The sequence below is a fragment of the Engystomops pustulosus genome, chromosome 1 (genome assembly GCF_040894005.1).
Source record: "Engystomops pustulosus chromosome 1, aEngPut4.maternal, whole genome shotgun sequence".
In the NCBI taxonomy this organism is placed as follows: Eukaryota; Metazoa; Chordata; class Amphibia; order Anura; family Leptodactylidae; genus Engystomops; species Engystomops pustulosus.
The window spans coordinates 262,798,282-262,810,491 of NC_092411.1; the positions used below are offsets into that span (position 1 = coordinate 262,798,282).

At 42.8% G+C, this 12,210-nt stretch overlaps 1 protein-coding gene across 6 annotated transcripts in view; it reads left to right on the forward strand.

The window, feature by feature from the left end:
• Nucleotides 1–8,936, forward strand: part of KCNIP4 (potassium voltage-gated channel interacting protein 4) — a 384,363-nt gene extending 375,427 nt beyond the window's left edge. For all 6 annotated transcript variants that reach the window (XM_072126013.1, XM_072126019.1, XM_072126017.1 and 3 more), the window contains 3 exons: nucleotides 3,218–3,322; nucleotides 6,182–6,244; nucleotides 8,578–8,936. In XM_072126013.1, the coding sequence (XP_071982114.1) occupies nucleotides 3,218–3,322; nucleotides 6,182–6,244; nucleotides 8,578–8,625 (216 nt within the window). In that variant the 3' untranslated portion in view covers nucleotides 8,626–8,936. The remainder of the gene's footprint in view (nucleotides 1–3,217; nucleotides 3,323–6,181; nucleotides 6,245–8,577) is intronic.
• The last annotated feature ends 3,274 nt before the right edge of the window (nucleotides 8,937–12,210 follow it).

Consider the following 12,210-nt stretch of genomic DNA (forward strand, 5'->3'; position numbering starts at 1 on the left):
GTTATATTTGGGTATATAAAAATAAATAAACTCTTTACGCACCTTTCTGCCACCCCCCGCAGGTCCTCTTCTAAATCCCTGCCCGCTGGCAGTGGCAGGTCCGTGCACGCTAGGATCTCGGCACGTGGCTGTGCACCCGAACGTGCAAGGACCTGTCACTGCCAGTGGGAATACTAAAAGTAGTAGACCTTTGGGGGGCATCGGAAAGGTGAGTGCAGAGTTTATTTTTTTATCTGCCGAACAGGGGACTGGCTATATACAGGGGACTGGCAATATACAGGGGATGGCTGGCAATAGACAGGTAACTGGCTGGCTGGCTATATACTGGGGCAGGGGGCTGCCTATATACTAGGGATGGCTGGTCATATACAAGGGCCGGCTGATGATATATACAGGGGCTGGCTAATGACATATACAAGGGCAGACTGGCTATATACAGGGAACTGGCTGGTTATATACAGGGCAATGGCTGGTTATATACAGGTGACTGGCTGGCAATATACAGGAAACTGGCAATATACAGGGACTGGCTGGCTATATACAGGGGCTGGCTATATACAGGGGACTGGCTGGCTATATACAGGGGACTGGCTGGCTATATGCCAGGGACTGGCAATATATGGGGGCTGGCAGGCCTTATACAGGGGACTGGCTGGCTATATACTTGGGCAGGGGGCTGCCTATATAATAGGGCTGGCTAGCTATATAAAGAGTCTGGCTGGCCATATACAGGGGCTGGCTGGCTATATACAGGGGCTGGCTGGCTATATACAGGGGACTGGTTGGCTATATACAGGGGACTGGCTGGCTATATACCAGGGACTGACAATATATGGAGGCTGGCAGGTCATATACAGGGGACTAGCTGGCTAGCTGACTATATACAGGAAACTGGCTGGCGATATACAGGGGCTGCCCATATACTAGGGCTGGCTCGCTATATACAGCGAACTGGCTGGTTATATACAGGGGACTGTCTGGTTATATACAGGCGACTGACTGGCTATATACAGGGGCTGGCTGGTTTTATACAGTGGACTGCCTGGTTATATGCAGGGGCTGGCAGGCATATACAGGAGACTGGCTGGCTGGCAATATACTGTGGCAAGGAGCTGGCTATATACTGGAAGCAGGGGGCTGCCTATATAATAGGGCTGGCTAGCTATATTCTAGGGCTGGATGGCTGGATATATATGGGGGACAGGGGGCTGGCTGGCTGGTTTTATACTCGGGCTCACTATATACTGGGGGCAGGGGGCTGGCAAACTATATGATGGGGGAGGCTGTTAACCAGGGGTCTCAAACTCAATTTACCTGGGGGCCGCTGGAGGTAGATTCTGGGTAAGGCTGGGCCGCATCAAGTTTTCCACACAAAATGCGCTTACAAAATATCATTATTCAGATTCAAATGTCATGGCGTCTCCCAGCGCAAGGAAAGCCCCGAGCGGGGAGACGTGTTCTCTATGAACGTGTCCTGTGCACCGAGGGGTCCCAAGCTCCTACCGCACTGAGCCCAGTCAGGGACACTCCATCCCCCCCTCCCCCCCGGTACTTGCCTCCCCGTGTCCCTCCCATCGAAGAAGATGAAGTCGCCGCTCTGACCTGCACCAAGTGCGTTCAGAGCGGCGACTTCATCTTCTTCAAGTACCGGAGGGAAGGGGATTAACCGGTTACGGGCCCTTTCCTGTTTTTTCATGTCCATTTTTCACTCCCCACCTTCAAAAATCTATAACTTTTTTATTTTTACACGTAAAGAGCTGTGTGACGGCTTGTTTTCTGCGTAACAAATTGCACTTCATAATGATGGTATTAAATATTACATGCCATGTACTCGGAAGCGGGAAAAAAATTCCAAATGCAATGAAAATGCATTCGTGCCATTTTCTTGTGGGCTTGGATATTACGTCTTTCACTGAGCGCCCCAAATGACATGTCTACTTTATTCTTTGGGTCGGTACGATTAAGGGGATACCAAATTTGTATAGGTTTTATAATGTTTTCATACATTTACAAAAATTAAAACCTCCTGTACAAAAATTATTTTTTTTGATTTTGCCAACTTCTGGCGCTAATAACTTTTTTATACTTTGGTGTACGGAGCTGTGGGTGGTGTCATTTTTTGCGAAATTTAATAATATGTTCAATTATATCATTTTTAGGACTGTACGACCTTTTGATCACTTTTTATAGATTTTCTTATATTTTTCAAAATGGCAAAAAAGTGCCATTTTCGACTTTGGGCGCTATTTTCCGTAACAGGGTTAAACGCATTGTAAAAACCGTTATCATATTTCGATAGATCGGGCATTTTCGGACGTGTCGATACCTGATGTGTTTATGATTTTTACTGTTTATTTATATTTATGTCAGTTCTAGGGAAAGGGGGGTGATTTGAAATTTAATGTTTTTTTATTATAATTTTTTTTTTTTAACTTTTTTTTATTTTTATTTATACTATTTTTCAGACTCCCTAGGGTACTTTAACCCTAGGTTGTCTGATCGATCCTATCATATACTGCCATACTATAGTATGGCAGTATATGGGGATTTTCCTCCTCATTCATTACAATGTGCTATCAGCACATTGTAATGAAGGGGTTAAAACGAAATAGCCTCGGGTCTTCGGAAGACCCGAGGCTACCATGGAGACGGATCGCTGCCCCCGGGGGATCGGCGATCCCAGGTAAGATGGCGGCGCCCATGCGCCGCTATCTTTTTGAGGCTGCCGGCAGCATTGCCGGCAGCCATCGCTGTGAAAGCACCCGCGATCGGTGCTGGCACCGATCGCGGGTGTTACCGGTAAGCCTTTGCTGCAATATGCAGCAAAGACTTACCGGCTATAGAGAGGGCTCAGCCCGTGAGCCCTCTCCATGCAGCGCGACCCGACCGCCGCCGTGCTTTTCCAGGTGGGGGCCGCAAAATGTTGTCCCGCGGGCCGCAGTTGGCCCGCGGGCCGCGAGTTTGAGACCCCTGCTGTTAACAATGCATTTTCCACCCTAGGCTTATACTCGAGTCAATAGGCTTTTCTCAGTTTTTTGTGGTAAAATTAGGGGTCTCGGCTTATACTTGAGTATATACGGTAAGTCTCTATTCCTTAGTAATTGTAAATAATGAATTCTATAATGTTATGGATATTATAAATTGTAGCTGGGAATGTAGAAATATTCTCGTCCATCCTAGCAGCTGATTTGGATATTCTACTGGTCATGTATTACAGGAGATGCTTGATATCATGAAGGCCATTTATGACATGATGGGTAAATGCACATACCCTCTTGTTAGAGAAGATACCCCCAAACAACACGTGGAGAATTTCTTCCAGGTAAGACAAACCCATGAATCTAGAGAGGTCTATGACATGAAGGGACTGTTTAGGGATCTTTATTGAGCTAGATAAACATGCTTTGTATACATTTTTGGATACATAATGTATGTTCATACTTAGAAGCAACCTCCTAAAGCCTGCTGGTATGCCAGTGGGGGTCATTAAGGGGTCTTATATTTTAGAGAGCTGCACTACAAGTTAAGATCGAAAAAGTGAGCACTAATTTTGAACCACCCCTCCCCCATACTGGCCCTGCCTGCTTACTGGGTCCATCCTAAACAGTGACCAGTTACTGGGCACCATTCCCACTCTGCGCCAAAGTTTAGACATGTAACAAGGGACACGAATAACACCAAGGGGATGTTGACAATCTGAGTTACAACAATATAGCAAGCAGAGCACAAAATCAAATGGACAGGAGAAAATTCAAGAACGTAAGTCAATATAAAAAAACAGTATAACATAGAATATCAAGAAAAGCACTGCATCAAAAAGCTATTGATACAAACTAGTTTACCAGCAAGTAAAGGTGGTGCATAAAAGATTTAAAGGAAACCTACCATTTGATTTGATGCATTGTGAAGAAAACATACCTTGAGAATGCTGTAGCTACACTGATGCAGGATCATATCTTGGGTAATCCCTGAGCTGAGTGGCTTTGCTGATAAAACAATTATAAAATTATGATAATGAAGCTCCCTCGCTTCTATGGCTGGCTCAGCGCTTCTCCTAGCACATTAGTTATTCACTGCTTCACAGGATGATGTGATCCCTGGGTTGTGGCTGAAGGCAGAATAATCAATTGCTGCACCATCCCCCAGCTGCTGTGTATCCAGCTCAGGTTGATTAGTCATGTCTTGACTAAGCTCCATGTGTAATGACAAGCTCTGTGTGTAATGTGTTTATGTAGGCAGCCAGTCTGACCCAGCTTTCCCAAGGTCCTGAATGTTATCATTGTTTTTCAGCAAAACCACTCATTGATTAATCATGATATGATCCTGCATCAGTGTAGCTACAGCTGTCTCAAGGTATGTTTGCTTCATATTGCATCAAATCAAATGTTAGGTTTGAATCAGAGTGCTCCAGGTGAGAGAGGCAGAGCAGGGTTGAAGGTCTACTTTATGTCTACTCTATTCTTTTGGTTGATACAATCATGGGTATACCACATTTATATAGGTTTTATAATGTTTTCATAGATTTACAAAAGTTAAAACCCGTACAAAATTTTTTTTTTCATTTTGCAATCGTCTGGCACTTTTTCATACTTCATTTACGGAGCTGTGTCTGGTGTCATTTTTTGTGACTTTTGATGATGTTTTCAATGCTAATATTTTAAGGACTGTACAGCCTTTTGATAACTTTCTATTGAATTTTTTAATATTTTGCAAAATGGCAAAAAAGTGGCATTTTCGACTTTGGGTGCTATTTTCCGTTATGGGGTTAAACACTGGAAAAAAATGTTATTATATTTTGATAGATCTGACATTTTGGGATGCGGCAATACCTAACATGTTTATGATTTTTACTGCTTATTTATATCAATTATAGTGAAAGTGGGGTTTAACTTTTTTAATTATTTTTTTTACTATTTTTTTAGACCCCCTAGGTTGTCTGATTGATCCTACCATATACTGCCATACTACGGAATGGCAGTATATGGGGATTTTCCACATCATCTATTACAATGTGCAAATCGCACATTGTAATACATGGTTTAAAACGAGACAGCCGCAAGTCTTTAAATGACCCGAGGCTGTTATAGTAACTAATCGCCACCCCCCGTGATCTCACAGGGGGCACAATCAAATTCAATACAGTTGTGCCTATCCGCCTCCGGGATTTAAATGCTGCCTGCAGCTTTGTCGGAGGCATTTAAATGGTTAACACCCATGGTCTGTGCCAACACCGACCGTGGGCGTTACCGGTGGGTGTTTGCTGCAATATGCAGCAATCACCCACCTGGTACGGAGAGAGATGTTTTTTATTCTCAAAACAGAACATAAGACTCTAAAAGAAGAGCAGATCCTTCATCCTGGTGGTAGATTTCCCTCTTAACATATGTGCTTGACATTTGAAAACCACTCATTAGTTTTGGTTAATGCTCCTTTTTCTCATGATGAAAGGTTTAGTAGTTTGACAAAAATCTCTAAAAAAAAACTTACAGAAAAAGAAAGGGTAAAATATATAACATCAAACAATTACCAAAATGATACAAATGAACAATCTAACTGGTCCTGAAGTGAAACCTCACAAAATTATTTGTCAGGGTTCAGGGGTAGAGGACCACTGGACAACTGCAGACGATGACGTAAGGCGACGCCTAGGAACGGAGTCTAAGTGGCACCAGAGCTTGTCGCGAAGCAGGTTGGACTTGCGTCGTGGTACCACCAGGTCGCTTTAAAGGCACGACTTTGTCCATGGTGTCGGCCAAGGTGAGGTACAGAGTCGGGAGGCAGAACTGTGGTCGGGGGCAGGCAGGAGGTTGAGGAGGTCAAGTCAGGTAGCAAAGGAACGTAGTCAGGGACAGAATCGGGGTCACCACGGGGAATCTCAAGACAAGCACTAGGCATAAGGAACAAGCTTTCTCTGTGGCACAAGGCACAAAGATCCGGCGGGGTGTGCAGGAAGAGGCTGGTTTATCACAGATTCCGGGAATAGCCAGCACCCACAGTACAGTGCATCACTGTGCCGCTGCCTACCGGGATTAATCAGGCCGGAGCCTCCTGAAAGATCCACTTACCAACTGAAAACATTTTTAAAAAATGAGTATCTACAAAAAATTTACTTTTTAAAAAAATGTTGAGGCTACAATATATTAAAAATATGCTATTGTCAAGTCTGTGTTTATTTTTCCAGAAGATGGACATAAATAAAGATGGAGTTGTGACCATAGAAGAATTCATTGAGAGCTGCCAAAAAGTAAGTATTATACCTCAAAAAATAAATCAACACCCACCTTATTTATATAAAGTCATCTTTGGCTCACGCATTTATGGCCAGAGGTGGAAGTGATAGAGGTGGAATACAATGTTTGTTCTGAAGACCTTCATCTACATCGCTCTATGGATCCGTAGACAGGAAACAAATAAATTATTCAAGGAACTTCTCATGTTTTCCTGGAGGTAAAAAGTAACTGCTTGACATGACTGAACCTTGAGAAATTCAAGGTTTAAATAAGGTTCATGATATGATTTTCCAAAAAGTGGTTTTCTATGGGTTGTGTTGGCCCATCCTAAGAGAGTGAAAGCTCTTTAACAAGTTTTCCCCATCCTGTGAATATGAAACTGGTTGGAACGGATCCCAGTAGTGGGACCCAAAAGATGTCAAGAACAAGGTTCAATTGGTCCCTCAAGTGAATAAAGCAGCTGATCGCACATGTGCCCCACTGCTTTATTCATCTCTATAGGACTGACATTTCCAAGTGTAGTACTCTAGTCTCCTAGTGATGTTTACAAAATAAAGATCATTTTTAACCCCTACCTTTACAATTTTACTCAGTTTTATTGCGGTTTTTACTCCTATAACTCAGTCATGGTCAGTGTAAAATTTCAGTGCTGACAATGTGCTTAGATGATCAGGGTACAGGGTTTATTTACACTTTTATTTAGCTTCTGAACATTGCACTAGTATCTGACACATAGAAAAAGAGAGATGAGACAGATCATGAGACAGACACAGGCAAGAAGTGCCTGTGTCTGAGCTGGTCTTGTAATGCAAGGGGCAGGGGGCAGGGGGCAGAGAGCACTGAAGAATCCTACCATAGTCAGAAGATTTACTGGCAGGAAGCAAAGAGCACTGTAGTGTGCAGACAAGAGAAGCTATTCATGAGAAGACTCTTACCATAGTCAGAAGATTTACGGGCAGGAAGCAGAGAGCACTGTAGTGTGCAGACAAGAGAAGCTATTCATGAAAAGAATCCTATCATAGATGTACGGTTGGATCCAGGGGCAACTAAATTGTATACACCAGAACTGATAGAGACAGGATGGAATTATATCGCTGAAATGCTGTAGTTTTGTTAATAACAGTGAGTTTTGTTATTCTGTGTATATTTAAGCATCTTTTATTTAAGGGAATAACCCTTTAAGTCAGTATCATAGACACAGAATGGGGGGGAGGGTCACACATTTTCAAACTTTCACTTCGTTCATTTAGGTAACTTTTTACTGCAAATCACTCTAACCTCGGCTAGGACTCTAAGCCAATACTTAATAATGGAAAAATCACCACCAAATGCAACCTCTAATGGGAGAGTTCTGGACAACTTTTACAATAACAATCCCTTTAATCATGTTGGAATTCTTGCAATTGTTTAGATCAGTGATTTTCAATTTTTCTGGACCTCTTTAAAGCAAGACTTTTGTTCAAGACCCCCAAATACTCTACTAGGCCTTGCTTCTTAAATGTGCTCAGCTTCTTGTGATTTTCATCTGTAGCACCACTAGCATTGTACATAGCGGTGAATGGCTCTCAATCCCCTAAAGCAGTGGTGGCGAACCCATGGCACGGGTGCCAGAGGTGGCACTCAGAGCCCTTTCTATGGGCACCCAGGCCTTCACCCCATACATAGTTTGCCAGATAGGACTCAAGGCTTTCTCCTGCGGTCCAAGACAGCCGAGGATGCACCATGCTCAACCCTATTTTAAAGCAACATCCTTGGCTGCCAGGACTACAGGAGGAGCCAGAAGGTGTGGATAGAGAGAGATTGTTATTTGAGCTCCTGCTCTGGGTCTCCCGATTTTTCCTCTTCAGGGCACCCTGGAGAGAAGCTACAATCCAAATGTCTCCATCATCTTTCTATTGTATTGGTGAACTCAGGACACAATTAAAACCTGTGATATAGCAGGGGTCAATAAGTTACTGCTTAAATTGTCATGATGGCACTTTGTGACATACAAGTGGGTTTTGGTTGTAGTTTTGGCACTCAGTCTCCAAAAGGTTTGCCATCACTGCCCTAAAGGTCTTAGCACGACCCCACCGGGCAAGGGTCCCAACAAACAGTTTGGGAAAAAGTGGCCTAGATAGTGAGCGCCAATAAGGGGAAGGGACACATGTGAGTGAATTTTGTACAACACTTTGGAATTATTGTTATGTAAATTAACAAAAAATATTACCATAAATACCAAAACATTCTGTTTTTGGGTTATACTATGATTATTATAGAAGTAAAAGTGATCCATATGTCATGTGGAAACCCTACTCTTCTCCTACTGTACAAATAGTCATCACCAAAATGTTCTTCTCTCTTCCAGGATGAAAACATCATGTGCTCTATGCAGCTGTTTGAGAATGTGATTTAGCTCCTGTCCGCGGACTATGAAGGACCTTTTCTCTATTTTTGACAATAACCCGGAGCTGCAGTTTCCATCTTTCCATGAATAGACTGTTCAGCTTTATACTAAGTCATATCTTATGCAAAGTAGCTTTTCTATGATGCCTTCCAAGAATCAGGTCTCATGATGTATAGTGTATCCGATTTGTTTCCATGCTTAATACATTTCACCGTTGATGGGAATCGTTTTACATTCCACGCTACTTATTTTAAACGGGTTTCTGGCGGATTTTAGTTGATGCCCATTTGCTGCAGATCATTAAAATAACTTTTTTTTAATAACTTTCTTCCCCAGTCTCTTCTTATCCTGTGTTGAAACCTTCTTCTCTTCTTTGACGGTCTCTTCTAACTACCACATCCAACATCATTTCCAGGAGATCACAGTTGCAACCATGTAAGGACCTTTATGGGGACGTATGGTTACGTGACTGATGACCCATAGAGAGAGGTCAAAATGAGGTTTGTGATTGGAAGTGATACCCAATCATTAGCCATATTAGTTATATGCCCCAAATGAGACGTAAGCAAGGACTAGCAACAGGTGCAATAAACTGGAAATGGAGGAGAAACTGGTTTAAAGGGAACCTGTCACCAGGAGACCCATTTTTAGCACTCCCCCAGTCCCCACAGAGCATAGTACATACACTCACCGGCCACTTTATTAGGTACACCTGTCCAACTGCTCGTTTACACTTAATTTCTAATCACCCAATCACATGGCGGCAACTCAGTGCATTTAGGCATGTAGACATGGTCAAGACAATCTCCTGCAGTTCAAACCGAGCATCAGTATGGGGAAGAAAGGTGATTTGAGGCCTTTGAACGTGGCATGGTTGTTGGTGCCAGAAGGGCTGGTCTGAGTATTTCAGAAACTGTTGATCTACTGGGATTTTCACGCACAACCATCTCTAGGGTTTACAGAGAATGGTCCGAAAAAGAAAAAACATCCAGTGAGCGGCAGTTCTGTGGGCGGAAATGCCTTGTTGATGCCAGAGGTCAGAGGAGAATGGGCAGACTGGTTCGAGCTGATAGAAAGGCAACAGTGACTCAAATCGCCACCCGTTACAACCAAGGTAGGCAGAAGAGCATCTCTGAATGCACAGTACGTCGAACTTTGAGGCAGATGGGCTACAGCAGCAGAAGACCACACCCGGTGCCACTCCTTTCAGCTAAGAACAGGAAACTGAGGCTACAATTTGCACAAGCTCATCGAAATTGGACAGTAGAAGATTGGAAAAACGTTGCCTGGTCTGATGAGTCTCGATTTCTGCTGCGACATTCGGATGGTAGGGTCAGAATTTGGCGTCAACAACATGAAAGCATGGATCCATCCTGCCTTGTATCAACGGTTCAGGCTAGTGGTGGTGGTGTCATGGTGTGGGGAATATTTTCTTGGCACTCTTTGGGCCCCTTGGTACCAATTGAGCATCGTTGCAATGCCACAGCCTACCTGAGTATTGTTGCTGACCATGTCTATCCCTTTATGACCACAATGTACTCAACATCTGATGGCTACTTTCAGCAGGATAATGCGCCATGTCATAAAGCTGGAATCATCTCAGACTGGTTTCTTGAACATGACAATGAGGTCACTGTACTCAAATGGCCTCCACAGTCACCAGATCTCAATCCAATAGAGCATCTTTGGGATGTGGTGGAACGGGAGATTCGTATCATGGATGTGCAGCCGACAAATCTGCGGCAACTGTGTGATGCCATCATGTCAATATGGACCAAAATCTCTGAGGAATGCTTCCAGCACCTTGTTGAATCTATGCCACGAAGAATTGAGGCAGTTCTGAAGGCAAAAGGGGGTCCAACCCGTTACTAGCATGGTGTACCTAATAAAGTGGCCGGTGAGTGTACACTGCCAAAGTGTTTTTGTATAAAAAAAAATAGGTTTTACAGGAAAAAAAAAGATTTGTTATATTATACCTTGCTGTGTGACTAGGCACTCGTCCCCTGGGAGGGGCTGGAAAGGAGCAGTTCCCCCCCACCTTTGGTAAACGACTCCTCCATATGTCCTTTTCAAATATATGAAAACACCCATCACTTTCTTAGCAACGCCCCCTGCTCCTCTACAGCCAATCCCGAGTGAGGGGAGTTATTCATTTATTTGAAAAGGTCACATGGAGGAGCAGATTCCCAAGGGTGGGGCGGAAACTGCTCCTTTCCAGCCACTCCCAGGGGACGAGTGCCTAGTCACACAGCAGATGCTAATGAAAGGTACAATATAACATATCTTTTTTTTCGGTAAAACCTATTTTTTTTTTATACAAAAACACTTTGGCAGTGTATGTACTATGCTCTGTGGGGACTGGGGGAGTGCTAAAATTGGGTCTCCTGGTGACAGGTTCCCTTTAAGTGAATTAAAAAAAAATATATATATAATGATCTACAGCAAAGGGGTTTCTACTAAAATGAGTCGGGGAACCTCTTTAAGTAGATTTTACCATTAGCAACTCATTTATTGACCATATTGTATTGTTTAACACCTGTCACTTATGAACTCTCCATTCAGACGGGTTATGGGATGGACTAGTACTCATATCATAGTACATTGGCCTGACCAACAAAGTGACCGTATCTGATACCAGGTATATAAATGACCGGTGGATTTTTTTTTTTGCACTTATTTATTTCATATAAATTGAAGATTTTATTTATTTGGTTAAGAAATGAAAATCTAAGTTTGTGTCCATCGATATTGCCTTCTACCTGGAAGAAACGTCTACAAACTGTTGAAGGACTGAAAGTTTCAGGAAGTGTTGCCTTTCTTTTCGTATTCACATAAGGAGCTTTGGAGGGACAGGATGACTGTGGGGTTTTTTTTTTTTTTTGCTTTTTTTTTTTATTTGACAGAATGTCATGAACAACCATCAAGCTTCAGTAAAATAAGGTTTCTAAAAGAAAAAGTTGTCTCCTTTAGTACTTTAATATAGAAAGGTGAATAATGTCCATTAGGACACCTCCAAAAAAAAACTGTGACCACATCACCCTCGAAAGGTTCTTTGCAACACAAAGTTTAAGTTTCTGTTGAAATTGTAAATCTGTTATAGAATGTTCCTGGACGTAGATAGCAACAATCCAATGAGCATACAATAGGTCTGTAATCAGTGTCGGACTGGCCCACCAGAGCATCGGAGAATCCTCCGGTGGGCCCCAGGTTCTAATACTTTATAATGGGCCCCAAAGATCTTCATTTGGAAATGAGTGGGATAATAATTTGATATTATGATCTATTTCATATGGGATGATTCCAATATTAAACAGTAGATTATTACAGCTTGTTGATGATACATTTTAAAAGATATGATTTGTTTAATGGTATTTTATGGTTGAAGAGTGGGCCCTCAAGATCACCACCTCTGGTAGGCCCAACATATGCCAGTCCAACTCTGTCTGTAATAGGTTATCTATGTATCCCCTGATGTACATGCTGTGATCCCATATGCAGCACCGAGAAGGACGCAAAAATAAGAAACACTTCCAAACATTAGTCTACACGATATTTGGTTAAAAGGCAAACATGAGGGTACAGTAAGTCTGCAGG